General features: G+C 45.0%; 2 protein-coding genes across 2 annotated transcripts in view; both read right to left on the minus strand.

Moving 5' to 3' along the window:
* The window catches only part of LOC139390426 (neuronal acetylcholine receptor subunit alpha-7-like), a 79,857-nt gene extending 71,604 nt beyond the window's left edge, over positions 1–8,253 (minus strand). The window contains exon 1 of the mRNA XM_071137546.1: positions 8,184–8,253. Within this exon, the coding sequence (XP_070993647.1) occupies positions 8,184–8,253 (70 nt within the window). The remainder of the gene's footprint in view (positions 1–8,183) is intronic.
* A 5,274-nt stretch (positions 8,254–13,527) lies between these two features.
* On the minus strand, positions 13,528–23,720 carry LOC139390428 (neuronal acetylcholine receptor subunit non-alpha-3-like). Its single transcript, XM_071137548.1, has 6 exons — positions 23,495–23,720; positions 21,948–22,093; positions 15,794–15,838; positions 15,580–15,689; positions 14,212–15,130; positions 13,528–14,086 (listed from the first exon to the last, which is right to left on the minus strand). The coding sequence occupies exons 1-6, from the start codon at positions 23,571–23,573 to the stop codon at positions 13,928–13,930; spliced, it is 1,458 nt and encodes a 485-aa protein (XP_070993649.1). The 5' UTR covers positions 23,574–23,720; the 3' UTR covers positions 13,528–13,927.
* Positions 23,721–27,516: the final 3,796 nt, after the last annotated feature.

Genomic DNA, 27,516 nt, shown 5'->3' on the forward strand with positions numbered 1-27,516 from the left:
TTTAGACCCTGGAAGGGACAGAACAGTGTGTTTCGCGACCACTCCCCAGAATCTCTGCTCTGTCTCTCGAAACACACCATGCGATATTAATGCAGAGTGATGGGAAGACAGTCACAGCTATGTAAGGTATGCAAATCACAAGGACTTCTCTCTCTCTCTCTCTCTCTCACACACACACACACACAAGAACCCAGACAAAATTATGTAACTAATGGCAACCCAGACCTTCACGGGTGTCCTTTTAACTGCCTGTCAGAAAGCCATCCCAAGGTGAAGAAACAAAGGACCCATATCGCAATAATGTCACAGTGATAGATGAGGTTTTTAAACGGCAAGGAGTAATACATGTGCGCTGTTCTACAACTCTAAACAAGTGTTTTAAAATACCCCCAAAACCCATTGTTAAGACAGAATGCGTCTAAAGTGGCACCCTATTCAAATCAAATGTATTTGTCACATGCACATGGTTAGCAGATGTTAGTGCGAGTGTGGCGAAATGCTTGTGCTTCTAGTTCCGACAATGCAGTAATAACCAAAGAGTAATCTAACCTAACAATTCCACAACTACTACCTTATACACACAAGTGTAAAGGGATAAAGAATATGTACATACAGATATATGAATGAGTGATGGTACAGAACGGCATAGGCAATATGCAGTAGATGGTATAGAGTACAGTATATACATATGATATGAGTAATGTAGGGTATATAAACATAAGTGGCATAGTTTAAAGTGGCAAGTGATACATGTATTACATAAAGATGGCAAGATGCAGTAGATGATATAGAGTACAGTATATACATATACATATGAGATGAGTAATGTAGGGTATGTAACCATTATATTAAGTGGCATTGTTTAAAGTGGCTAGTGATACATTTTTTACATCAATTTCCATGATTAAAGTGGCTGGAGTTGAGTGTGTTGGCAGCAGCCACTCAATGTTAGTGGTGGCTGTTTAACAGCCTTGAGATAGAAGCTGTTTTACAGTCTCTCGGTCCCTGCTTTGATGCACCTGTACTGACCTCGCCTTCTGGATGATAGCGGGGTGAACAGGCAGTGGCTCGGGTGGTTGTTGTCCTTGATGATATTTTTGGCCTTCCTGTGACATCGGGTGGTGTAGGTGTCCTGGAGGGCAGGTAGTTTGCCCCCGGTGATGCGTTGTGCAGAACTCACTACCCTCTGGAGAGCCTTACGTTTGTGGGCGGAGCAGTTGCCGTACCAGACGGTGATACAGCCCGACAGGATGCTCTCGATAGTGCATCTGTAGAAGTTTGTGAGTGCTTTTGGTGACAAGCCAAATTTCTTCAGCCTCCTGAGGTTGAAGAGGCGCTGCTGCGCCTTCTTCACAACGCTGTCTGTGTGGGTGGACCAATTCAGTTTGTTCGTGATGTGTATGCCGAGGAACTTGAAACTTACTACCCTCTCCACTACTGTCCCGTCGATGTGGATAGGGGGGTGCTCCCTCTGCTGTTTCCTGAAGTCCACAATCATCTCCTTTGTTTTGTTGACGTTGAGCGTGAGGTTATTTTCCTGACACCACACTCCGAGGGCCCTCACCTCCTCCCTGTAGGCCGTCTCGTCGTTGTTGATAATCAAGCCTACCACTGTAGTGTCGTCCGCAAACTTGATGATTGAGTTGGAGGCATGCATGGCCACGAGGTCGTGGGTGAACAGGAAGTACAGGAGAGGGCTCAGAACGCACCCTTGTGGGGCCCCAGTGTTGCGGATCAGCGGGGTGGAGATGTTGTTACCTACCCTCACCAACAGGGGGCGGCCCGTCAGGAAGTCCAGTACCCAGTTGACCAGGGCGGTGTCAAGACCCAGGGTCTCGAGCTTGATTACGAGTTTGGAGGGTACTATGGTGTTAAATGCTGAGCTGTAGTTGATGAACAGCATTCTCACATAGGTATTCCTCTTGTCCAGATGGGTTAGGGCAGTGTGCAGTGTCTAGTCTGTGGACCTATTGGGGCGGTAAGCAAATTGGAGTGGGTCTAGGGTGTCAGGTAGGGTGGAGGTGATATGGTCCTTGACTAGTCTCTCAAAGCACTTCATGATGACGGAAGTGAGTGCTACGGGGCGGTAGTCATTTAGCTTAGTTACCTTAGCTTTCTTGGGAACAGGAACAATGGTGGCCCTCTTGAAGCATGTTGGAACAGCAGACTGGGATAAGGATTGATTGAATATGTCCGTAAACACACCAGCCAGCTGGTCTGCGCATGCTCTGAGGACGTGACTGGGGATGCCGTCTGGGCCTGCAGCCTTGCAAGGGTTAACACGTTTACTCACGTCGGCTGCAGTGAAGGAGAGCCCGCAGGTTTTGGTAGCGGGCCGTGTCAGTGGCACTGTATTGTTCTCAAAGCGAGCAAAAAAGTTATTTAGTCTGTCTGGGAGCAAGACATCCTGGTCCACGACGGGGCTGGTTTTCTTTTTGTAATCTGTGATTGACTGTAGACCCTGCCACATACCTCTTGTGTCTGAGCCGTTTAATTGCGACTCTACTTTGTCTCTATACTGACACTTAGCTTGTTTGATTGCCTTGCGGAGGGAATAGCTACACTGTTTGTATTCGGTCATGTTTCCGGTCACCTTGCCCTGGTTAAAAGCAGTGGTTCGCGCTTTCAGTTTTGCGCGAATGCTGCCATCAATCCACGGTTTCTGGTTTGGGAATGTTTAAATCGTTGCTGTGGGTATAACATCTCCAATGCACTTTCTAATGAACTCGCTCACCGAATCAGCATATTCGTCAATGTTGTTGTTGGACGCAATGCGGAACATATCCCAATCCACGTGATCGAAGCAGTCTTGAAGTGTGGAATCAGATTGGTCGGACCAGCTTTGAACAGACCTGGGCGCGGGAGCTTCCTGTTTTAGTCTCCGTCTGTAGGCTGGAAGCAACAAAATGGAGTCGTGGTCAGCTTTTCCAAAAGGAGGGCGGGGGAGGGCCTTATATGCGTCGCTGAAGTTAGAATAACAATGATCCAGGGTTTTACCAGCCCTGGTAGCACAATCGATATGCTGATAGAATTTAGGGAGTCTTGTTTTCAGATTAGCCTCGTTAAAATCCCCAGCTACAATGAATGCAGCCTCAGGATATGTGGTTTCCATTGTACATAGAGTCAAATAAAGTTTGTTCAGGGCCATCGATGTGTCTGCTTGGGGGGGAATATATACGGCTGTGATTATAATAGAAGAGAATTCCCTTGGTAGATAATGCGGTCGACATTTGATTATGAGGAATTCTAAGTCAGGTGAACAGAAGGACTTGAGTTCCTGTATGTTGTTATGATCACACCACGTCTCGTTAATCATAAGGCATACCCCCCCGCCCCTCTTCTTACCAGAAAGATGCTTGTTTCTGTCTGCGCGATGCGTGAAGAAACCAGCTGGCTGCACCGACTCTGTTAGCGTCTCTCGAGTGAGCCATGTTTCTGACTATTCCCTATATAGTGCACTACTTCTGTCCGGAGCCCTATGGGCCTTGTAAAGGCAATAGGGTGGCATTTGTGACACAGATAGAATTGATTTGACCACAGGAAGAGTGTTCCGATATTTCAAGCACATTTTTCAATATTGTGTTCAGTGTTTTACTGAAACAATCAGTGTTTTACTTTCCAGTCAGTATCCTGTTGGGTAGTGGAGGCTCCAGATGGAATACAACTAGTACAGATGTTCTGTCTTCACTCTTACATCAAAGTATAGTTGTGCATATTCCCTGACCTATTTCCACCCAAACCCACCGACAGAGAGGGGGGGGGGGGGAAACAGAGGGATGGAGGGCAGAGAGAAGTGAGTGGGAGAGGGGGGTAAACAGAGGGATGGAGGGCAGAGAGAAGTGAGTGGTAGGGTGGGGGGGTGAGTGGAGAGGGACAGTAGAGAGAGTTCAGGCATAAAAACAATGCCACAAGAAATTACACATTTTCACACGAGGGAGTTGAAAAGCATCAGTGGCTTTCTAAGGCTGACTCTTCATCTTAATTAATGTGTGTGAATGTTGCTACTGTTGAAACCCCTTCTCCCACCCTGCATCACTGGGCTCAGAGTGTGGGTGGGGTATGGTGGGGGTAAACTAGGGGTATGTGGTATGGCTAGGGTAAACTAGCATGGTAATGACGGTATAGGGGCTGGGCTGAGATGACGTGAGTGGTTGACAATCTATACTCCTGTGGTCAGACCCACCCACCCAGCCTCCATCTCAGGTCCCTAGTCTTTAATCCTAATCTAATCCAATGTCACGCCACAGTGGAACAGACCCATCACAGCTGCTACACATGTATATGCATTCATATACATTAACATTGACCTCTTACACAGATAAAAAAAAAATAACAGCGTAAGTAGCCTTGCACAAGCGCCTGTTTATGTAGCGCGAGGCAGCTTGAGGTACAAGTACAACCCCTGGACAGGGCGCGAGTCTATCATCACTGCATTCCTTACCAAAAGGCTGGCTGGACCTCTTTAAAGTCACATAGATCACATCATTACGCTCATAAGAAACACTTCATTAAAGCCACGAAAACACCCAATCAATAATACACAGGATGAGGCAGGAGTGGTTTAATTGACATAAACTAGAGATTAAAGAAAGTGAGAGGCTAGACAGTCTCTCAGGAGTTACTGGTGAGGGAAAGAGAGGGAAAGGGAAAGAGAGGGAAAGGGAGGGAGAAGAGGGGAAAGAGTGAGGTGTTGCATAGGAATCAGAGACAGATTCATTTATTGACAGATGCCATGCAACTCTACATATTGTATCGATCCAGTGAGGTTAGAGGGAGGTTTAGAGAGAAAGAATAAAAACAGAATTTAATTGGTAAAAGTAATATCTCTTCATTGCTCCACAGTTCATCTTACTCTTCAGATGCATCTCATAGAACACTTTTAGAAAGTATTGTAAATTAACATAGATCAGCCATTACTGAAAGTTAATGTGTCAATGATTTGATCACTAACACTTGCCTGTATGCATCGCATGGCCTCATGCACAAGAGTGCCCGATCCGAGTGGGAGTAAGGAGTGTAAAGTCTAGAAAAAGCTAGTCTGCGTCAACTATAAATCAAACCGTTAAAAAGACCAGTCTGTCTATCAGACAATGGCAATGGTAGGACAAGTCTGCTTGAGACCAAAGCACTGTCTAAACACACTCAAAATGTCACTTTCTCTCTACCTCCCTCGGTGCCTCCCTCGGTCCCCTGGTCAGTGAGGTGAGTGGAGTGGACAGGTGAGGACAGGGAGTGTCCGTGTTCTGATACACACAAAGAGACGGTGAAACAATGCGTGGAGACGGTAACACGCAACACACTGGTTAGATGCCCCTGTGCCAAAAACCTCTGTAAACCCTGTGAAGTGCTGCGTCACAGTGCACAAGGTGGACTCAGATGTCAGGGATGTTAAGGGGGAACGAAGGGCAGGGGAGGACTAAGGCCTATGCATGAAACACACAGAGAATCTCACTGCCGATAGACTGCTAATAGGTACTTATCCCAGTCGGAGGCCGTTCCTTGTCTCGCTAAAACAAAAGCGGTACTTGCTGCGTGCTGACCTGGTAGCGACGAACCTACCGTTTTCTACTTGTAGAATCGCAATGCTCGTCAGTTGCCAACCATATGACTTTGAGCCAATCAGAGAGCACAAACCTCCACGTGGGGGAGCCAACAGGAGTGACAACAAACAGGAACATTTTCTCAGTACATCCACGGATAAGCCAGTCACACTTTATATACAATGTAGGCTATGAGATAGTAGCTAGCTAAGTGCACAGACGCAATGCACACAACACTAAATACTTCCTCCAAGCTAGCTAACCACTGTAGCTAGTATTGACATTATAATTAAATATGAGCTAGTTTCTATGAAACAGCTGCCTGTGTTAGCTGCCAAATTAGTGCAGTGTCATTAACTAGCTAGCTATGCCAGCCCATAGCCAAACATTTGGCTATGGGCTGGCACTGACAGTATGGGATTATGGAGAGTGAATTCAATTGTTTCTTCATCATCTTGCTAGGTAGTTATCTGGCTGTGGCCATCTGGCTTTCTACAAAATAGCAACATTAGTGCAGCTAGCTAGCTAACGTTGGAATCTAGACCATAAGCAACACACACGGACGCGCATTGCCAAACAACGCTACTGCCACCCTCTGGTTTGCAGTATTTTAACAAGGCTGAGCTGCTGACGGCTTCAGTTTTTGCTACGTGAACAGCAACCCTAATGGTGTGTCTGAGCTTTTGTGTTTTGGAGGCCCCATGCAGAGCCCCCCCCCCAACAAAACCTTTTTTTCATGGATGTATAGTAAACACTTGTAATTTAACTGTAAAAATCTATTATCTTTAAATATGTCATGAACACAACCAGTCATGATGTGTTCATATGATTGTCAAACAAATCACTTCAAAATGTAGGTTAACTTGGCACGTTCATCCAAAATAAGTCCAGCATCCGAACAGTGCACTGTGCACCAGTCAATGTTCCTACAATTCGCAAGTGGCTGAAACTGTCTTACCGGAGAAAGCATCCGAGTGAGCAAAACAGCGCCCCTCTGTATTACTATATGTAGCCCATGTATCTGATGCTGTCTGGCCAAAAATAGTATGACATGCCATGGGCCACACATACAGTACATGTCCTCTGCCTCGATGGCCATGGCAGTATTATCAGCAGCACCTGTCTTTTTACTAAAGAAATGCTTTAATTTACATAATTTGTATGTAAAACAATTATCTTTCTTTCTTGTTCTCTGCCCACCCTGAAAGCACCTCGTTGCTGCAGCTTAATGTCAATGAAAGTCACGTTTGCAATCACATCGCGTGAAACAATGCAGGTGAACTCTTTAATGTGGAATAGTCCTTTATTATGTACCATTATGTGGATGATTAAGGACACTTGTATTAATATTGATATGAAATATATGTAACAGTGTTAATAATTCCATCCCACTCCTCGCCCCAACCTGGGCTAGAACCAGGGACCCCTGAACACATCTGTAACTGCCTCCCACGAAACATCGTTACCCATCGCTCACAACAGCCTCGGCCCTTGCAGAGCAAGGTAAACAACCACTTCAAGGTCTCAAAGCGAGTGACGTCGCCGACTGAACAGTTATTAGCGTGCACTGCTAACTCGCTAGCCATTTCACACCGGCTACATATATGTATGGAAAGAAACAATTGATGTATTATGAATTATTATTCAGCTGTTTTGATTAATTTACTTTTTGGGGGACCCTTTTTGTCGGCAATGTGTCTTAATTAACCTAGGCACAGTGGCCAGGCAAAAAAAAAAAAAACTCTCCGCGTTTCCTTTGTAACTTTTAAGCTCCCTGCTGATTTTGCTGCTGCTGAACCAACCTGCTGATGGGGAGGGGACTCGTGCAGAGCATGGAGTGACTCAAACAGAGAAATGATTATAAAAAAATATATATTACTAGTGTTATTTGTATTAATTATCCCCAGCTCATGAGGCCCATTGATGATGTGAGGCCTGAGGCAATTTCCTCTTCTGCCTAATGGTAAATCCACCACTGGGGAGGGGAGGGAGAACGGGGCAGTGAAAAATAACGAATTACATTATCCCTATGAATAAGCACAACGTGCGCACACACATTTAACTATTTTACATGAACTCCAAAATGATGGACTGCACATGCATGATATTATATCGTACATAACTCCTACTATCTAGAATGGATGACATAATCTTGCTGTACCTAACAACAGACTGCACTGTGACAAGTAAGGAAAAGACACTATGAAGTATAATAACGCAACAACACTGTAGCCTCTTCCCAAAGCAAACCGCATCACAACTGTATTTTTGCTTTAATCAAAGCTAACAGGTTTCATTGAAGAAGAAGAAGAAGAAGAAGAAGAATAAGCCACTTTCCTTTCATATACATTACCCCCTTCTGTGTTCCTTCCTTTCAAATTGTAAAAAAAAATGTGCCCAGAACTACCTGGAAAACCAAAAACTAGACCTAGCCTGCTTTGGTGTCCCGCGTGGCTGACTAAACTCCACCGTGAAGGAGGTTTCGGATGAACTTCGAGTGGAGTTTAATCAGCTAGTGTCCCACCCAAAACTCAAACCAGACTAACTAGCCTACCATGGTTATAGCATACATTGACGCCACATACTCCAAACAGACATGCAACATCGTTCAACAGAGAGAAGTGGACCTGGATCCCGCCATACCTTTGAAAAGGACCGCCATCCATAGATAGATCCCAATCGAACACGGTCCAAAAAACGTGCGGCACCGCATCCTTGTGTTCACAGGAATCCGACGTCCCGCGAGTCTTCACTGGCGGCTAGATTGAAATTGCTCGCTCAGCTCGGATATGAGCACTTGGTTGGGAAAGGGTGAGAGTGAGTGCGGTAGATATGGTTAACAACATTTGCGTGTGCACGCTGCTTAAAACACATTCTCATACATTGTCAAATCATAGTCTGCTATAATGAAATAACTTTAGTGCATAACAAAAATCCAACTACCCGGTGTCGGAATTGTCGGTTAACATGATATGATGACCATGTGAATCTTACATCAAACTTGTGGCTGACGTTAGGATGTCTCTCTTCGCTCGCTTACCTTTTCCGTGACTCTTTGCTCCTCTGGTCTGTTCGACGCGCGCGACAGGGTTCGCGTCGTCTCCGCTAAGAGGGCTTTCCAATATTTACCACAGCCACAAACTCCACATTGGCTCGTCAAAATTCATGAAAACGAACATTCGCTTTTTGGTCAACATTTAAGGTTAGGCATACGGTTAACAGTGTAGTTAAGGTTAGGGCTAAGGTTAGGATTAGGTTATAAAAAAATAACATTTTAAGCAGAGAAATTGAATAAATATACTTTGTGGCTGTGGCAACTAGTGAAGACCCGCTAAGAGTTTATAGATTCAGAAGGGGCTTAGTGTTGAGGTCAGAGTCTGGTTTTATAGTTTTACAGTAAATATGACCATCAATGTTCTTGTGAGAGAGTTGTAACCTATAGGCTAGCAAAAACAGAGGAAGGGAGTGAATAGGTCATAGACAGTAAAGTATAATAGATGAATGGGCTAAAAGGTGGAACTCCTCTACGTTAGTATTGTTTAGTGCTAACCGTCAAAAGGCATTTTTGCCATTCTAGTATTAATTAACTTCATTTAGGTCTGTTTATCCTATTTTTTTCCTCTGGCCGGGCTTGTACAGTAATCAATTGATCTATTTAGTCCCTTCCATAAATAATTTCAACGAGAATATAATCCGATAAACGTTGAGGGGGAAACACTACGCAATAAAGCGTGCCTTCTCTCTCTCTCTCTCTCTCTCTCTCTCAAACTGGAATTTCCATGTGTAGACTACTTTAAAAAGCGATCTAAAGAAAAGCAACATTGACATGTTTGTTCTTGCTATTTTACCGTTCGGTTGTCTTGATCCCAGCAGGACGGTTTGATTTGTGCACACTGACATGCGCGTTGCACACAATAGGCTAGCGGTTGGGAGAGGGAGAACCAGACAGGAACTGTCCAGTGCTTGGTGGTGCTGTCTCTGTCTGCGCCGTGTCTGTCCTGTCTGGGACAGCGGAGGTGTCCATGTCACCCTCTGAATCTAGAACTCGTTTGCAGGTCTAAATTTGCTCTCTCATTTCACCGCTTGGGATGAGGCAAAGAGTGTCTGAGTGTGCGAGTTTGTGTGTGTGTACCCTCATTCAGCGTCACTAACACACCAGACACCAGGAGAATTTGTTCCCAATGTGCTACTGCCTCCCACGCCTTATCCCTTCCATACTCCTGGGGGACTTTCCTTTCACTGAGAGCAGTAAACACATAATGCACACAAACACACACTTTGAGGTAAGCAATAATACACACACTCTGCTCAGAGTAGACAGATCTGTCACAGGGGAAATTTTCTGAACTCTGAGCTGCTAGGGTGAGAGAGATTTTGAGTGCCAAGCTTCCAGAACATAGACTTTGACTGTCTGACTGAAACGCCCTAGCCTGTCCTCCCTCTCTTTTCAATCTTTTCCCTATTTCTCTCTCTACCCCCTCTCTCTCTCTTCTGTCACGCTCTACCCCCCCCCCCCCCCCCCCTCTCTCTCTCTACCCGCCCCCCTCCTCTCTGCTCTCTCACACTGTTGGAGGTGATATCCAGAGTGACAGAGACTCAGTGGCCTGGTCTTTACCAGCAGGAGCACTACTGTGAGCTCGAGATCCGATATGGCAGCAGGACAGACCACAGGAGTCAGAAAGCACCGTGTGTGTGTGTGTGTGTGTGTGTGTGTGTGTGTGTGTGTGTGTGTGTGTGTGTGTGTGTGTGTGAGAGAGAGAGAGAGAGGCAGAGAATGAGAGATATGGTGTTTTACAGAGGTGGAAACAAAGGGGAGGTTGGGAGTGAATGATGAGGGAGGGAGGGAGGGAGGGAGGGAGGGAGGGAGGGAGGGAGGGAGGGAGGGAGGGAGGGAGGGAGGGAGGGAGGGAGGGAGGGAGGGAGGGAGGGAGGGATGCTTGAGAGATGGAGTTAGATAAAGAGGACAAAGCTGCTTGGCTCATGTTAATTTTTAAAACATTTTATACATGAGATGTGCTGTACTAATGGGATTTAATGCAGTAGACTAGCGTGTATTCCACTCTCCAGTAGACTAGCGTGTATTCCACTCTCCAGTAGACTAGCGTGTATTCCACTCTCCAGTAGACTAGTGTGTAGTCCACTCTCCAGTAGACTAGTGTGTAGTCCACTCTCCCCTGCCTGCATGAGTGGTTACTTAAATTTAACAGACTGCCCAGGACATCTGCACAGATAATGTTCACACACACACACACACACACACACACACACACACACACACACACACACACACACACACACACGCTCTCACACACACGTGTACCAATATGTACACACACACACACACGCAAACTAAGATGCACCCAATCTATGTCCACACAGAAACACGTTAAGACTGCCCTGGCTTTAGCAGGGCCTGGCACATCACTCATAACACGTTAAGACTGCCCTGGCTTTAGCAGGGCCTGGCACATCACTCATAACACGTTAAGACTGCCCTGGCTTTAGCAGGGCCTGGCACATCACTCAAAACACGTTAAGACTGCCCTGGGCACATCACTCATAACACGTTAAGACTGCCCTGGCTTTAGCAGGCCCTGGCACATCACTCATAACACGTTAAGACTGCCCTGGGCACATCACTCATAACACGTTAAGACTGCCCTGGGCACATCACTCATAACACGTTAAGACTGCCCTGGCCTTAGCAGGGCCTGGCACATCACTCATAACACGTTAAGACTGCCCTGGGCACATCACTCATAACACGTTAAGACTGCCCTGGGCACATCACTCATAACACGTTAAGACTGCCCTGGGCACATCACTCATAACACGTTAAGACTGCCCTGGGCACATCACTCATAATACATTAAGACTGCCCTGGCTTTTGCAGGGCCTGGACCATCACACGTTAAGACTGCCCTGGCTTTAGCAGGGCCTGGGCACATCACACGTTAAGACTGCCCTGACTTTAGCAGGGCCTGGGCACATCACACGTTAAGACTGCCCTGGCTTTAGCAGGGCCTGGACACATCACATGTTAAGACTGCCCTGACTTTAGCAGGGCCTGGACACATCACACGTTAAGACTGCCCTGACTTTAGCAGGGCCTGGGCACATCACACGTTAAGAATGCCCTGGCTTAGCAGGGCCTGGACACATCACACGTTAAGACTGCCCTGACTTTAGCAGGGCCTGGACACATCACTCATAACCTAAGGATGTGATGGAATGGGGTCAGGTGAGGTTTGGTGTTTGTGTCTGAGGCTCTGTGACTTTGATGTTTGGGACTATGGGTTCCACAGGGACAGTTCCCAGATAGATAGAGCAACATGCATCTCACAGTAGGAGTGCTGATCTAGGGTCAAGTCCCCCATGTCCATGTAGTCTTATTCTTTGTGATCTAAAAGGCTAAACTGATCCAAAAATCAGCATTCACACTGAGACGCTTGAGCTACCCCAGTGAAGACACTGATGAAATACACCCACAAGTCGTTCTGAAACAAGTCCCTGTTGAGCCACAATGACTGCCCTGATATAAACAGGCCAAGAAGACCATAGATCTTCATATTGGTAACAGAGTTATGAGGTGTCTGGGAAAGGTTGGACCTCTCGCAAACAATTAGAAGTCAGAGTGAAAAAAGTCAAGAGATACACAGGGAGGAGAGGAAGAAAGGAGGGGAAGAACAAAGAGCTCAATGTGATATTGTATACAATGTCAGTATAGCATTAGACCTGGGAGGAAACGGTTCCACGCACTTTACTAGCTGAATTGAAGGGAGTATAGTACAGCTTCTCAAAGACACATATACAGTCCCTAAATAGAAGCATCCTACAGAATTCATTTTTTCCCCCTTTATGTCATTGTGTTTGTCTTGCATGCACTCTGGCAAGGTGTCTACTTTTCGATATGGTGGCTGTGCATGTGCGTGTCTGCATGTGTGGCGACGTGTGTTTGTGTGCATGAGAACACATGCAAGAGTGTGTGTCAGTGTGTGAGAGAGAACATGTATAGTGAAGAATCAGGACCAAAGGATTGTTATAAATAATCACCTCCAATAGGCCTACAGACTGTTGACGTGTAGGAGATCGTCTTACCAAGGTTGCCACCTAGTGGAATAAAATACGACACGCACAACTATCTTGCGCAATTTGACTATGTAACAGCAGCGTCAATCCGCGTTCCAAACAGAGTTCCAAGCCAATCCAAATGAAGGGATATAGACATTCAAAACTACATGACAAAATACAAACTTGCCGTATTCAGAATCTCTTTATTATGATTTGATGTACATCAGGACATCAGAACGATGGTTTGTAGAGTCTGATTCACTGTGTTACCCATCATACTCCTTAACAGTAATCACAAAAGTGGCTGGACATCGACGGAGGAATTTTTTGGGGGGACTATAGTCATTGTACCTGAATAATAATTCATTTAAATTAACTAGTTGATGGAGTGCCCAAACAAGTGTGAAATAAAAGTCAAAGGTCACAACAGCCAGAACAAAAAAACAGAACTCAAACAATTCCTAGCGAATGAGGACCCTCCACAATTTATTTTTATTTAATTAGGCAAGTCAGTTATGAACAAATTCCTATTTCAATGATGGCCAAGGAACAGTGGGTCAACTGCCTTGTTCAGGGGCAGAACGACCGATTTTTACCTTGTCAACTCGGGGATTCACTCTAACCACTCGTCTACCTGCCGCCCCGAATCACCACAAATAGAACACTGATCGTCCAATCAGAGCGGCCTGGATGCCGCTACCATTCCACTCACAGACAAACTTACACTAACTAAGATCACAATATTTGGGTCTGACGATAACGGTTTTGAGGAGTATAATGAGAATAACTAAGTATGCTGTTGGTATCGACAGTAACCACAGAGAATATATTGCACATTTTACACTAATTCAAAATATTTCAGTCAATGTTTGTGCTTCAGAATGCTACATTACTGTACATACTATCGTGGCTTTGATACAAATTTTGAACACCTTTCTAATTAGCTTTGTTATTCATCTTCTGTACATTGAGTCAACTCTGTCATGAAGACCATGTAATATGTAAACACGGATAAAAGATCTATAGCAGAACTGCTCTAGCATGGTGATGTGCTAATTCTGACTCAAGGTGTGGCACGGGAGGTCAGGGCATAGCTCCACCGTAGGGGGTTGGCTGTGCTGACTATGGCCAGTTGGCTGAAAAGCTCAGGAGAAACTGGAGGTAGAGGGGGCTATAGATCAAGACTGGGGGTCAGGGTTGAGTTGTTGGTCGGGTGTCCAGGCCTCAGTTTGGGGAATTCAGGAGGGGTAGAGGGCCTGGACTGGGTGCCGAGTTGGAGGGGGATGCTAGGTCTGGACTGGGGAGGGGGTGATGAGTTAATGGGGGTTGCTGGGTCCTGACTGGGGAGGGGTACTAAGGAATATCTGCAGGGCAGGGGTGAAGATCAGGATGGTCCCTAGGACCGACACAGTGAGGAAGGCCCACAGGAAGATCCTGTCCAGAACCTGAGCCACAAACTTCCAGTCCTGGACCACCTGAAAACAGGAAGAACAGGAAAAATCAGGGAAACAGGAACAAATTCAGTATCTTAGTATTACATTATATAAATGGCATGACACTACATATCATGTTGATTAAAACATATAGCATGGTGACCCACCTCTCTGATAAAGTGTTCCTTACGTATATGGCAGCTGATGTAACGCACAGAGTACGTAGCTCTCTCCAGCATGGTGACCCAGGCTTGACTCTCATCTTCCTTCCCCTCCAGAGGACTCTGTCCATGGGCCCCGCTGCTCCTCTGACCCCCTCTCCGGCCCCCAGACCGGGGATTCAGCTCAGGACTCTCCGGCGCCAGCTCGGGGTAGTGGTACCGGTCAGTGTGGCCCCGCATGCACAGCATCCGAGGTAGCCTCTGAAGGAAGAGGGAGCGAACCCAGGGGGACATGGGGTGGTAGGTGGCTGAGGACCGGTGGTGCACGTTGATGACAAACACCGTGACGATGATGGAGAGGGTGACAAAGATCATGATGAAGAGGAGGTACTCCCCGATGAGAGGGATGACCTTGGAGGAAGACGGGATGATCTCTTCTATGACCAGGAGGAACACAGTGAGAGACACAAGGACGGAGGTGGAGAGAGAGAGCTTCTCCCCTTCATCTGACGGGAGATAGAACACCAGCACGGTCAGGAACGACAGACCGAGGCACGGAATAATTAGAAACAGTGTATAGAACAGCGGGAGACGTTTCAGAATGAACGAGTACGTTATAAAGGGGAAGGAGTACAGCCCGTCTCGCCGGTTTCCTCTGGCCCCCGTGGCGTTCAGGATCTCCCACTCGCCGTTGTCGAAGAAGTCCTTCCTGTCGACATAGTCGTCTAACAGGATCATGTCCACCATGTTACCATCGTAGGTCCAGGAGCCAAACTTCATGGAGCAGTTCTGTCTGTCGAAGGGGAAGAAGGTGACGTCCATAGTGCAGGCCGACTTGTAGCTGGCCGGAGGGGTCCACGTGATTCTACCGTTGGACTTAACGATGGCTTTGGTCATCAGGGAGCCCTCGAACCGCCCGTCAGCACTGGGAGAGGAGAGAGGGGCAGGGGGTAAGATTAGGGTTAATATTATGGTTAGGGTGTGTATAAATCCAAAACTTATTTTACTATCACCTTGCACTTCCACTTTTTGTATTCTTTTGAGCATGGATTAATATAATTATATGATTTTTGCATCTCGGCCTCCTTGGATTATTCGTCATGGTTTTGAGTACAAGTACTTTTTGAACTCAGATATTTTTTCCCCCTACACACTGGCCACCTTTCATTGTAGCCTGAGAGCTAACCTCCATACTGGCTCTCTAGGGTGTGTAAAAAACATATATTTCTTAGGAATACATCAAACAAACAAAAAAGGATATAGAGTATCAATGTGGGCTATTAGTGTGAAAATAGGTGAAGGTTACACTGTCTTGTCTGAAGACTTTATGCTAAATGAACCCTTCATAACATATGACATCATCATTGAGCTTACTTCTCATAGAGCACAATGTCGGGCAACCAGATAGTCTCAGATGGAACTCTGATCGATGTGATCCCACCATAGTCCTCAGGGTTCCATCGCAGTTTATAATCTATCCACTCCTGTTGAGGGGAAAAAAAAACAGATTGTTATCCATCTATTCTCTTCTGTGGACAACAGTTTCTATGCCTCTTACAAGCCACAGTAACACCCCCCTTCTCCTCACCTGCCACAGCCACACATTAGTGGTCATCAGCTGATTCTTCTCATCCTGTGTGTGTATGTGAGAGAGCGAGAGAGAAAGAGAGGTCATGTAGAGTGGAGCAGAGGAGAGGAGACATCCAGGTTAGAAATGTGTATCGGATGTCATTTAAAATGGAATCAAATTTTGCTGTGTGTTCCATTTCCTTTTTACACTATGTCATGATTACACCTTAAACAATTTCTAAAATGTATCACTCTTGTGCAATTTATATTGATAGGCTACATGAAGGTTCTGCCTTTATTATTTTAGTCTGGTATTAGAGCATAAGCCTAAGCTTTTAGGGCCAAACCGTACGGTCGTCAAAAAGCCAACACGCCATGCTTTTGGGAACGGGCATAAAACGTTAACATCAATCCACGGATTCAAAAAGGACAAGAGTCAGAGTTGAAATCATTAAGAGAAAAATCTGCGTAATGGAGAGTTGAAAATAAAGGGCGTGAAAAGTAATGTTTTAGAAAGATCTGGTGACGTGGTAAAAGAGGGAGGATAGCAGTGCCTGTTATGTGACGATTGTGAGGCGCTACACAAAATGCCAGTCACAAGATGGGGACTTCACATACTGTAGGCCTATGGCACGTCAAGGGAACTGTAGCCTACTGTTCAGATGGGCTAAATTTGAACTGAAATCTGGACACTGACTGTATATCCATAACCTCTCCACCAAACTGGAATTCTTCTGACTAGCTTGGAAAGACAGTACAGTGCAATATTGAAGAGCCCTCACAGCTGCTCGATCAGCCTATTTTTCCAACCTAATGAGAATAAGAAGCCGACATATTTTTGATACTGTCCCAAAGCTAACTAAAAAGCAGCATTCCAAGAGAGGATGGCTTTTACTTCAGCAGTGATGAATTCATGAAATTCTTAGATGAAAAGATTATGATCATTAGAAAGCAAAATTACAGACTCCTCTTTGAATCTGAGAATTTCTCCAAAACTCAGTTGTCCTGAAGCTGCACAGACCTGCCAGGGCCTAGAATCAATGGAGACACTCAAGTTTTTTTATCCTATATCTCTTGATACAGTCACAAAAATAGTCAGCTACATACTGGACCCTAATCCAACTAAACTACTGAAAGAGCTACTTCCTGTGAATGGCCCTCCTATGTTGAACATAAATGGCTCCCTATCCTCCGGATGTGTACCAAACTCACTAAAAAAGTGGCAGTATTAAAGCTTCTCTTGAAAAAGACAAATCTCGACCGGAAAATAAAAAAATACAAAAACTATTGGCCAATAACGAATCCCCCACTTCACACAATTTTATTTTTTTAAAGTTGTTGCGCAGCTTACGGGCAGTTGCGACCTGTTGTGCAGGGCAGGAGAGGCAGAGCCCCACCTGTTTTGAGCCCCACATTTTTTGCAAATGTTTTCGTCGTTGCCTGTTATTTTGGCATTAACACGTCACATATCAGTTAGTAAAAAAAAACTGTAAAAAAAACTATTAGCCTATATCAAATCACCCATTCCATTTTGAAAAAGCTGTTGTGCAGCAACTCACTGCCTCCTGAAGACAAATAATGTATACGAACAGCTTCATTCTGGTTTGAGACCCCATCATAAAACTGAACTCATGAAGAGGGTAAATGACCTTTTAATGCATCTGTCCTCGTGCTCCTAGACCTTAGTACCGTTTGACACCATCAATCACCACAATCTTTGGAGAGATTGGAAACCCTAATTGGTTTACACGGACAAATTATTGCCAGGTTTAGATCTTATCTGTCGGAAAGATATGTTTGTCTCTGGATGTAAGTTTCAGGTGTTCCTCAAGTTTCCGTTTCAGGACCACTATTGTTTTCACTATATATTCTACCTCTTGATGTCATTCGGGAAAAAAATGTCAACTTTCACTGCTTTGTGAATGACACACAAGTACATTTTGATGAGACATGGTGAAGCCCCAAAATTGCTTGCCCTGGAAGCCTGTTTCAGATAAAGGAAGTGAATGGCAGAAAATGGTTTACTTTTAAACTCAGACAAAACAGAGATGCTAGGTCTAGGTCAAGAAACAAAGAGATCTGTTTGATCTGACAATTAATCTTGATGGTTGTACAGTCGTCTCAAATTAAACTGTGAAAGACCTCGGTGGTACTCTGGACCCTGACTTCGCTTTTGACAAACATATCAAGAATATTTCAAAGGCAGCTTTCTTCCATCTTCGTAACAATGCAAAAAATCTGAAACATTTTGTCTAAAAATGATGCAGAAAAGCTAATCCATGCTTTTGTCACTTCTAGATTAGAATACTACAATTCTTTGCTTGCCGGCTGCCCGGATAAAGCACAAAATCAATTTCAGTTAGTGCTAAATACGGCTGCTAGGATGTTGCCTCGAAACCCAAAATTTGATCATATTACTCCAGTGCTAGCCACTCTACACTGGCTTCCTGTTAAGACTAGGGTTTGATTAAGGTTTTACTGCTAACCTACAAGGCATTACATTGACTTGCTCTTACCCATCTCTCTGATTTGATCCTGTCGTACACACTTACACGTACGCTACGGTCCACCAAATGTTGGGCTTTATCCTATAGAGATACATTTTTATGGAGTGGTCTGCCTATACATGTGAGAGACGCAGACTCGGTATCGACCTTTAAGTCTTTACTGAAGACTCATCTCTTCAGTAGGTTCAATGATTGAGTGCAGTCTGGTCCAGCGGTGCGAAGGTGAACGGACAAGGCAGTGCTGCTTGCTGTCTCTTCCTGGCCGGCTCCCCTTTCTCCACTGGGATTCTCTGCCTCTGGCACTATTGCGGGCAGTGGCGACCCGTCGTTCAGGGCAGGAGGGGCAGAGTGACACCTATTTTGAGACCCAAATTTGTTGCTTTTTTTTTGGTTATTAAGACTTGTCACATATCAGTTTGCAAACAACGTTTAAAAAAAAAATATATATATATATATATATATATATATATATATATATATATATATATATATATATATATATATATATATATATATATATATATATATATATATATATACACACACACACACACACACACACACAGTTGAAGTCGAAAGTTCAAACACCTTAGCCAAATACATTTAAACTCAGTTTTTCACAATTCCTGACATTTAATCCTAGTACAAATTCCCTGTCTTAGGTCAGTTAGGATCACCACTTTATTTTCAGAATGTGAAATGTCAGAATAATAGAGAGAATGATTTATTTCAGCTTTTATTTCTTTCATCACATTCCCAGTGGGTCAAAAGTTTACATACACTCAAGTAGTACTTGGTAGCATTGCCTTTAAATTGTTTAACTTGGGTCAAACGTTTTGGGTAGCCTTCCACAAGCTTCCCACAATAAATTGGGTGAATTTTGGCCCATTCCTCCTGACAGAGCTGGTGTAACTGAGTCAGGTTTGTAGGCCTCTTTGCTTGCACACGCTTTTTCAGTTCTGCCCACACATTTTCTATAGGATTGAGGTCAGGGCTTTGTGATGGCTACTCCAATACCTTGACTTTGTTGTCCTTAAGCCATTTTGCCACAACTTTGGAAGTATGCTTGAGGTCATTGTCCATTTGGAAGACCCATTTGCAACCAAGCTTTAACTTTCTGACTGATGCTTTGAGATGTTGCTTCATTATATCCACAACATTTTCCTGCCTAATGATGCCATCACCTTTTTCCTCCAAACATAACGATGGTCATTATGGCCAAACAGTTCTATTTTTGTTTCATCAGAGCAGAGGACATTTCTCCAAAAAGTACGATCTTTGTCCCCATGTGCAGTTGCAAGCCGTAGTCTGGGCTTTTTTAATGGCGGTTTTAGAGCAGTGTCTTCTTCCTTGCTGAGCAGCCTTTCAGGTTATGTCGATATAGGACTCGTTTTACTGTGGATATAAATACTATTGTACCTGTTTCCTCCAGCATCTTCACAAGGTCCTTCGATGTTGTTCTGGGATTGATTTGCACTTTTCACACCAAAGTATGTTCATCTCTAGGAGACAGAACGCGTCTCCTTCATGAGCGGTATGATGGCAGCGTGGTCCCATGGTGTTTATACTTGCGTACTATTGTTTGTACAGATGAACGTGGTACCTTCAGGCGTTTGGAAATTGCTCCCAAGGATGACCCAGACTTGTGGAGGTCTACAATTGTTTTTCAGAGGTCTTGGCTGATTTCTTTTGATTTTCCCATGATGTCAAGCAAAGAGGCACTGAGTTTGAAGGTAGGCCTTGAAATACATCCACAGGTATACCTCCAATTGACTCAAATGATGTAATTTAGCATATCAGAAGCTTCTAAAGCCATGACATTATTTTCTGGAATTTTCCAAGCTGTTTAAAGGCACAGTCCACTTAGTGTATGTAAACTTCTGACCTACTGGAATTGTGATAATGAATTATAAGTGAAATAATCGTTCTGTAAACAATTGTTGGAAAAATGACTTTTGTCATGCACAAAAGAGATGTCCTAACCGACTTACCAAAACTATAGTTTGTTAACAAGAAATTTGTGGAGTGGTTGAAAAACTAGTTTTAATGACTCCAACCTAAGTGTATGTAAACTTCTGACTTCAACTGTATGTACTTAGGGAAAACATAGGGACCACAATGGAAGTAAGTCCCTGAGACAAAAAACCCTCAACCTCCAGATGAATATGAGGGGGAAGTTTAAGTTTAATTCTTACAAGGTTGGCTTATTGTTTAGATGTTTGAGGATGCTAGTGAACCATAATCAAAGTGACACTGGACTAACGCATTTGCGTGCCTAAAGCTACAGTGGGGCAAAAAAGTATTTAGTCAGCCACCAATTGTGCAAGTTCTCCCTCTTAAAAAGATGAGAGAGGCCTGTAATTTTCAACATAGGTACACTTCAACTATGACAGACAAAATGAGAAACAAAATCCAGAAAATCACATTGTAGGATTTTTTATGAATTTATTTGCAAATTATGGTGGAAAATAAGTATTTGGTCAATAACAAAAGTTTATCTCAATACTTTGTTATATACCCTTTGTTGGCAATGACAGAGGTCAAATGTTTTCTGTAAGTCTTCACAAGGTTTTCACACACTGTAGGAATGGGCCAAAATACCAGCAACAGTGTGTGAAAACCTTGTGAAGACTTACAGAAAACATTTGACCTCTGTCATTGCCAACAAAGGGTATATAACAAAGTGAAAAACAAAATTACAGGCCTCTCTCATCTTTTTAAGTGGGAGAACTTGCACAATTGGTGGCTGACTAAATACTTTTTTGCCCCACTGTATATGCTTCCATGCAATTGGTGACAGATTTTCATGTGAATATTCTATCTTTCCATTTCAGAGTTTCTTTTAGGATCATTTGGTGCAAGATGACATGACACTGAAGATTTTAGTTTACATAGTCCAGAGGTGGACTGTAACCTAATACAGGACAGACGGCTAGCAACACTGGCACCACTTATCAGCCTGAAGCAGAGCACTTCTCTCTATCGCTTTCTCCTGTGATTCACCTCTCTCTTCCTATCCCTCCTACTCCTGTGCTTCAGCTCACCCCCCCCCCCCCCCCTCCACCCAATCTCTTTTCCTATATTCTTTCATTCTCATTATTTGGTATGATATCAGTTAGTATTTACAACCTCTCTTTTTGAGTTGAAACAATTACATACATACCACAGGCATCTCCCCTCAGAGAGCGAGAGATATGTACCCTGCTGTTTGTTTAAGCAAGGTTCATATTTAAGACCATGAATGGGACTGTTCTATTGGCTGCTTGTATTCTTTGACAGAAGAGCTAAACCAGCTCACCTTATCAAATCAGGCCCTGAAAAGTGTAAAGCTCTGTTGGAAAAGAGCGTGTTCCGACAGTTTCATAAAAGGAGAGAAAAAGCTAGATAGAAGTCCCACTGAGGCCACCAGCTTTATTTCAGGACCTTGGTCAGCTCAGGAGTGGAGTTGTTCCACTGTGGTTTAGAAGATTCCTTTCTTTCAGCATTACTTGTTTGAGCAACATGGACAGGGTCAGAATTACAACAACTACGTGGCTCAAGCAAATCAGACAAGATATTTTGAGATGTCCATGTCTTTTACCGTTTGTTTACATGGCAAGGTCTTTCGCCACGGTGCGCGTTTAGCGTGTGTGCGTTCGTGCCTGTGCATGCATACGGCATCCTCACCACGTCCACCAGCTGTGAGATCTTGAGTCCAAAGCGTACTGTGACCGTGTCGTTGGCGTGCTGGATGGGCCGGACCCAGCGCTGGTACCCCTGGAACAGGTTCCTTAACAGGAGGTCCTCCATGTCAGCCAGAGAGCCAAACTCACCTGGGGATGGGAGAGGAAGGGGGGGGGGGGGGGGGGGGGGGGGGGGGAAGGGGAAAAGAGAGAGAGCTTAAATGGGCTGAGAGAAGAGCGAAAGCTCAATGTCAATTAAACAACTATTTTGAATATAAAATGCTTAAGCGTCACAGACCAAAAGGTGACTAATTTTAGTTTAGCACGTAGATGGTGTTTACTGGGGTTGCATGAAAGGGGTTGAGTAATACGAATCAGAGTATGAACAAACAGCTGAACAATGACACAGGAGTTGGGGTGGAGCAGAGAGCCAGACAGAAGGCTAGTGGGACACAGACACAGCAACAGGGCAGCCTGTGGCTGATTCTCAAAGGACTTGAAACTCCTCTGAATCTCCTCCAGGAGAGATGAGTGTGTAGCTGAAAGGATGTGTTTTTTGTGGTCTCGGTTTATCCCTCCCTGGCTTTCTGTATGCTTTGGACACTTGGACAGCCTCGGTGTAGGTGCAAGCTGGAGGCGCTGACATTCGTCAGTCTCAGCCACAGGCTTGACCGTGGCCTCCAGATTGCAGGGCCTGACAAAAACTAGGGCAAAGCAATTGGCTAGGTTCCGCTCTGTTTCAGCTGTCGTGGGCAGCCTAGCTGTTTGGAGAGGGAGGTGCTCGCTGTACCCTTGAGGGCAGTGCATACAGGGACCTTTGAAATAGTAGATCCTTTTTTTGAAAAATATGATTGGTGGATTAAAATAAAGTGTTTAAAATGTGTGGGTGTGGGTGTGCATGTGCCCAATAACCTGCAGCTAGAGCGAATTTACCCTCCGGCTCCCATTCTGTCAGCCTTAACATCATTTCCTTCCAGGAATCAAAACTGTATTACATTAGAAATAAAATGCAACCCTCTACTTAGATATTGCCATCTTCAACATAACCTTCACACATATATACCAATTGTTTACGAATAGCCTTGGGGTGTTACTGACAAATGGAAATTACCCTTCAATAATTCAATAGATATTATGACCGTTAGTTTCAGAAAGAGAACAGAAGGGGAGACAGACACTGTCACCTGACACCGTGTCTGTCACTGCTTCCGTCGACCGGTTCTGTCTGTCAGCAGAAACTGAACCAGACCGGCGCGAGCGTCCTCCGGAGATTGATTCTGGTTGCTTGGAGAAACAGGCGCGCAGCTAATGCTTCCAGTTTGTCAGATGTAATATGAGTAATTGGAATCTCGAGGAAGGTCATATCGTAACTTGGATGTAAGGCCAGATGTGTTATGCTCCCACCGTGACTTGGATAGAGGTACCTCTATTTCCATCCTAACCTAGTGCACTTTTCAGTTCCATATAGGCTATCCCTCGCAAGCACCACACGTTTATAACTCACCTTACTTATCGTACAAGACATGCAATTGTTCCAGTTCCTGTACTTACCAGGGATGGTGCCGAGACAAAACGCACACATCGCCGAAAGGACAAGCACAGGTACCGGCAAATTCATGATGATTCTCATCCGCTCTGTAGAGGCTTCTATAAACTAATATCATGCATTAAAGACATACAACTTCTCGAGAGCCCCCGTAGCAATGAACAAGTCTCATAATTCCGTAGGCAACGCTGACAATGAAAAATAAACCCTATCTAATATTAAAAAAGAGCCTTCCACTGAGCTCCCCGTGAACAAAACTCCAGTTGCGTGGAGGACTGGCACCGGCGGCTGTTCTGCACATCTCTCCAGCGTGTGGCGCGGTGACAAAGAGGAGGGAGCAGAGCGGGAGTTTGAATGGGGTTTAAACGGGATCCTAAACCAATCAGAGGAACAGCTAAGAATCCACAGCACCTGGCAGATGACCGTGCGTGCATGCGCACCTGAGGGGAAACGGTAGCACGTAGACTAAATTCTTCACGTTTAGCTGTTGTTGTAATGATCTTCTGAGACACTGGCTTGGTGGCCTAATATATCACAGCAGTTTGAAAGACGAAGAGGTTCATGTCTGTTGAAAGTCCACGTGCAGGGCACGGACTGTCCACTAGGGCGCGCTTAAAGCAGTGAAGTCGGGATGGATGTCAGCAGATGATTCCCGGTAGTTTCAGTTGATAAAATATATGATACAAAAAGTCTTACCAGTTCTTCATCCTAAGCGATGCCCATAAAAGGTTTAGCACCAGCCTGTCCTCAAAGAGGAACGTGAGTGGTGCTAGACCCTCACCTCTATTGATATCCTACTTAGAGAGGGAGTCCTTTACTATGAGAAGGGGGGAAGAGGGAAGGATGGCTGACTCAGTGCTTTATGAAACGAAACTTAATCTTCTTCTGACCTAATGCTGACATGGCACATCACTAGAGATGGCACATCACTCTCTCTCTCACACACTCACTCTCTCTCTCTCATTCGTTTATCTCTTTCTCACTCTCTCACTCCCTCTCTCAAATATCTCTTTCTCTTCCCCCCTCTCTCTCTCTCTCTCTCTCTCTCTCTCACTCTCTCTCTCAAATATATATCTTTCTCTCTCTCTCTCTCCCAAACCTCTCTCTCTCTCTCTCTCTCTCTGTCTCCCTCTGTCTGTCTGTTTCTCTCTCTCTCTGAGACTGTTTTTCTATGTTGATTTTTCATTTGTCATTTTCCATCAGTTAGTCAGCCTCAGAGTTCTGAGTTGGAGTCTCAGATACTGTCTCAGAGTTCTGACTCTATCATGTGTCACCACACACAGACTCTGATAGCCCCTGACAGGACCTGCTTGACGTGGCCCAACCAAACACACTGCTGATCCAGCAGCCTCTCTGGGTCAGGAACCAAGCCCGTGAGCTCTAACCTTACACCACACCCTATCCTGCTGCTGTGGAATCTAATATATCATATATTAGGAACTGGGTGGTTTGAGCGCTAAATGCTGATTGGCTGACAGCCATGATATCAGAACGTATACCACGGGTGCTCTAATTATGTTTATAATAGCAATAATGCACCTCCGGGTTTTTTCTTATGTGTTGCGCCGTGCATAAGAACAGCCCTTAGCCGTGGTATATTGGCCATATACCACACCCCCTCGGGCCTTATTGCTTAAATATAATATGCCATTTAATATGCCATCTACAGTATGTGTGTACGTGTGTCTATCTTTTTAGCTGGGCTGTGTCGACATCCTTTGCTTTGTCCAGTAATATTCTCTTGTCTTTGTCTGTCTGGCTCTTATCCAGTTCCTCTGTTTTTCTTTGTCTTTCTGCCTCTCATTTGGTTCCACCCCCCTCTCTTTCTCTCTTTCTCTCACTCTCTCTCTCTCTCTGGGAGATTACTCAGTGTGTTTTCTCTCTCTCTCTCTCTCTCTCTCTCTCTCTCTCTCTCTCTCTCTCTCTCTCTCTCTCTCTCTCTCGTGGCTGAGTACAGACTATTCTATTTTCATTTCATTTTCTCTCTCTTTCTCTCTCCATCTCAGCCCAAGAATTCCAAGGTAACCTGACTAAATGACTATCGCCCTGTAACACTCACATCTGTAGCCCTTAAATGCTTTGAAAGTCATGGCTCGCATCAACACCATCTTCCCAGAAAGCTGTACCCACTTTCAATTCACAAACCATCCCAACAGATCAACAGATGACGCAATCTCTATTGTACTCCACACTGCCACCTGGACAAAAGGAACACCTATGTGAGAATGCTGTTCATTGACTACAGCTCAGCATTCAACACCATTATGCCCTCTAAGCTCATCACTAAGCTAAGGACCCTGGGATTAAACACCTCCTGCAACTGGATCCTGGACTTCTTGACGGGCCGCCCCCAGGTGGTAAGGCTAGGCAACAACACATCCACCACACTGACCCTCAACACGTGGGCCCCTCAGGGGTGCGTGCTCAGTCCCCTCCTGTACTCCCTGTTCACCCACAATTGCATGGCCACGCACGACTACAACACCATCATTAAGTTTGTAGACGACACAACAATGGTAGGCCTGATCACCGACAACGATGAGACAGCCTATAGGGAGGAGGTCAGAGACCTGGCATTGTGGTGCCAGGACAACAACCTCTACCTCAACATCAGCAAGACAATGGAGCTGATCGTGGACTACAGGAAACGGAGGGCCGAGCACACCCCCATCCACATCGATGGAGCTGTTCTGGAACAGGTCGAGAGCTTCAAGTTCCTCTGTGTCCACATCACTAAGGATCTATCATGGTCCACACACATCAACACAGTCGTGAAGAGGGCACAACAACGCCTCTTCCCCCTCAGGAGGTTGAAAATATTTGGCATGGGCCCTCAGATCTTCAAAAGGTTCTACAGCTGCACCATTGAGAGTATATTGACTGGCTGCATCACCACTTGGTATGGCAACTGTTTGGCATCCGACCGCAAGGTGCTGCAAAGAGTATTGTGTACGGCCCAGTACAGGAAGGCACTAAAAATGGTCAAAGACCCCAGCCACCCAAGTAATAGACTGTTCTCTCTGCTACTGCATGGCAAGTGGTACCATGCACCAGGTATGGAACCAACAGGACCCTGAACAGCTTCTACCCCCAAGCTATAAGACTGCTAAATAGTAAGTTACATCTGCATTGACCCTTTTTGCACTAATCTCTTTTGACTCATCACATATGCTGCTGTTACTGTTTATTATCTATCCTGTTGTCTAGTCACTTTATATGCCGTGGCCAGTGAGTGTGAGTGTGAGCAGCACATCACCATGACTGAATGTCAGCACAAGGTGTTTCACAGTGCGAGAGAACAACCAGTAGAGGCACAGAGTGACCACCAGGTGGGAGAGCTGGGGCGTGTGTGTGCATGCACTTGTGAGAGAACTGGGCAGAGCGTCGGGATTAGCGTGTAATTGGGTGAGCAAGAGCGCCTAGACGCAGCGCCAACCTCAGCTCCTACTGGTGGTACCCCGAGGGGCACGGCGAAGTGCCAACCTCCTCAGAGAGAGAGAGACAGACGGGGAGACGGAGAGATACACACAGAGAGAGCAATGAGACCCAACCAAATCATGAGAAAACAAAAAGATAATTACTTGACACGTTGGAAAGAATTGACAAAAAATACTGAGCAAACTAGAATGCTATTTGGGCCTTAACAAGAGTGTACATAGTGGCAGAATACCTGACCACTGTGACTGACCCAAAATGAAGGAAAGCTTTGACTATGTCCAGACTTAGTGAGCATAGCCTTGCTGTTGAGAAAGGTCGCCGTAGGCAGACCTGGCTCTCAAGAGAAGACAGGCTATGTGCACACTGCCCACAAAATGAGGTGGAAACTGAGCTGCACTTCCGACCCACCTGAACATATTAGAGGCACATATTTCCCTCAGATTACACAGACCCACAAAGAATTAGAAAACAAATCCAATTTTAATAAACGTCCATATCTATTGGGTGAAATGCCGCAGTGTGCCATCACAGTAGCAATATTTGTGACTTGTTGCCACAAGAAAAGGGCAACCAGTGAAAAACAAAACCA

Source organism: Oncorhynchus clarkii, chromosome 31 (assembly GCF_045791955.1).
Source record: "Oncorhynchus clarkii lewisi isolate Uvic-CL-2024 chromosome 31, UVic_Ocla_1.0, whole genome shotgun sequence".
Classification (NCBI taxonomy): Eukaryota; Metazoa; Chordata; class Actinopteri; order Salmoniformes; family Salmonidae; genus Oncorhynchus; species Oncorhynchus clarkii.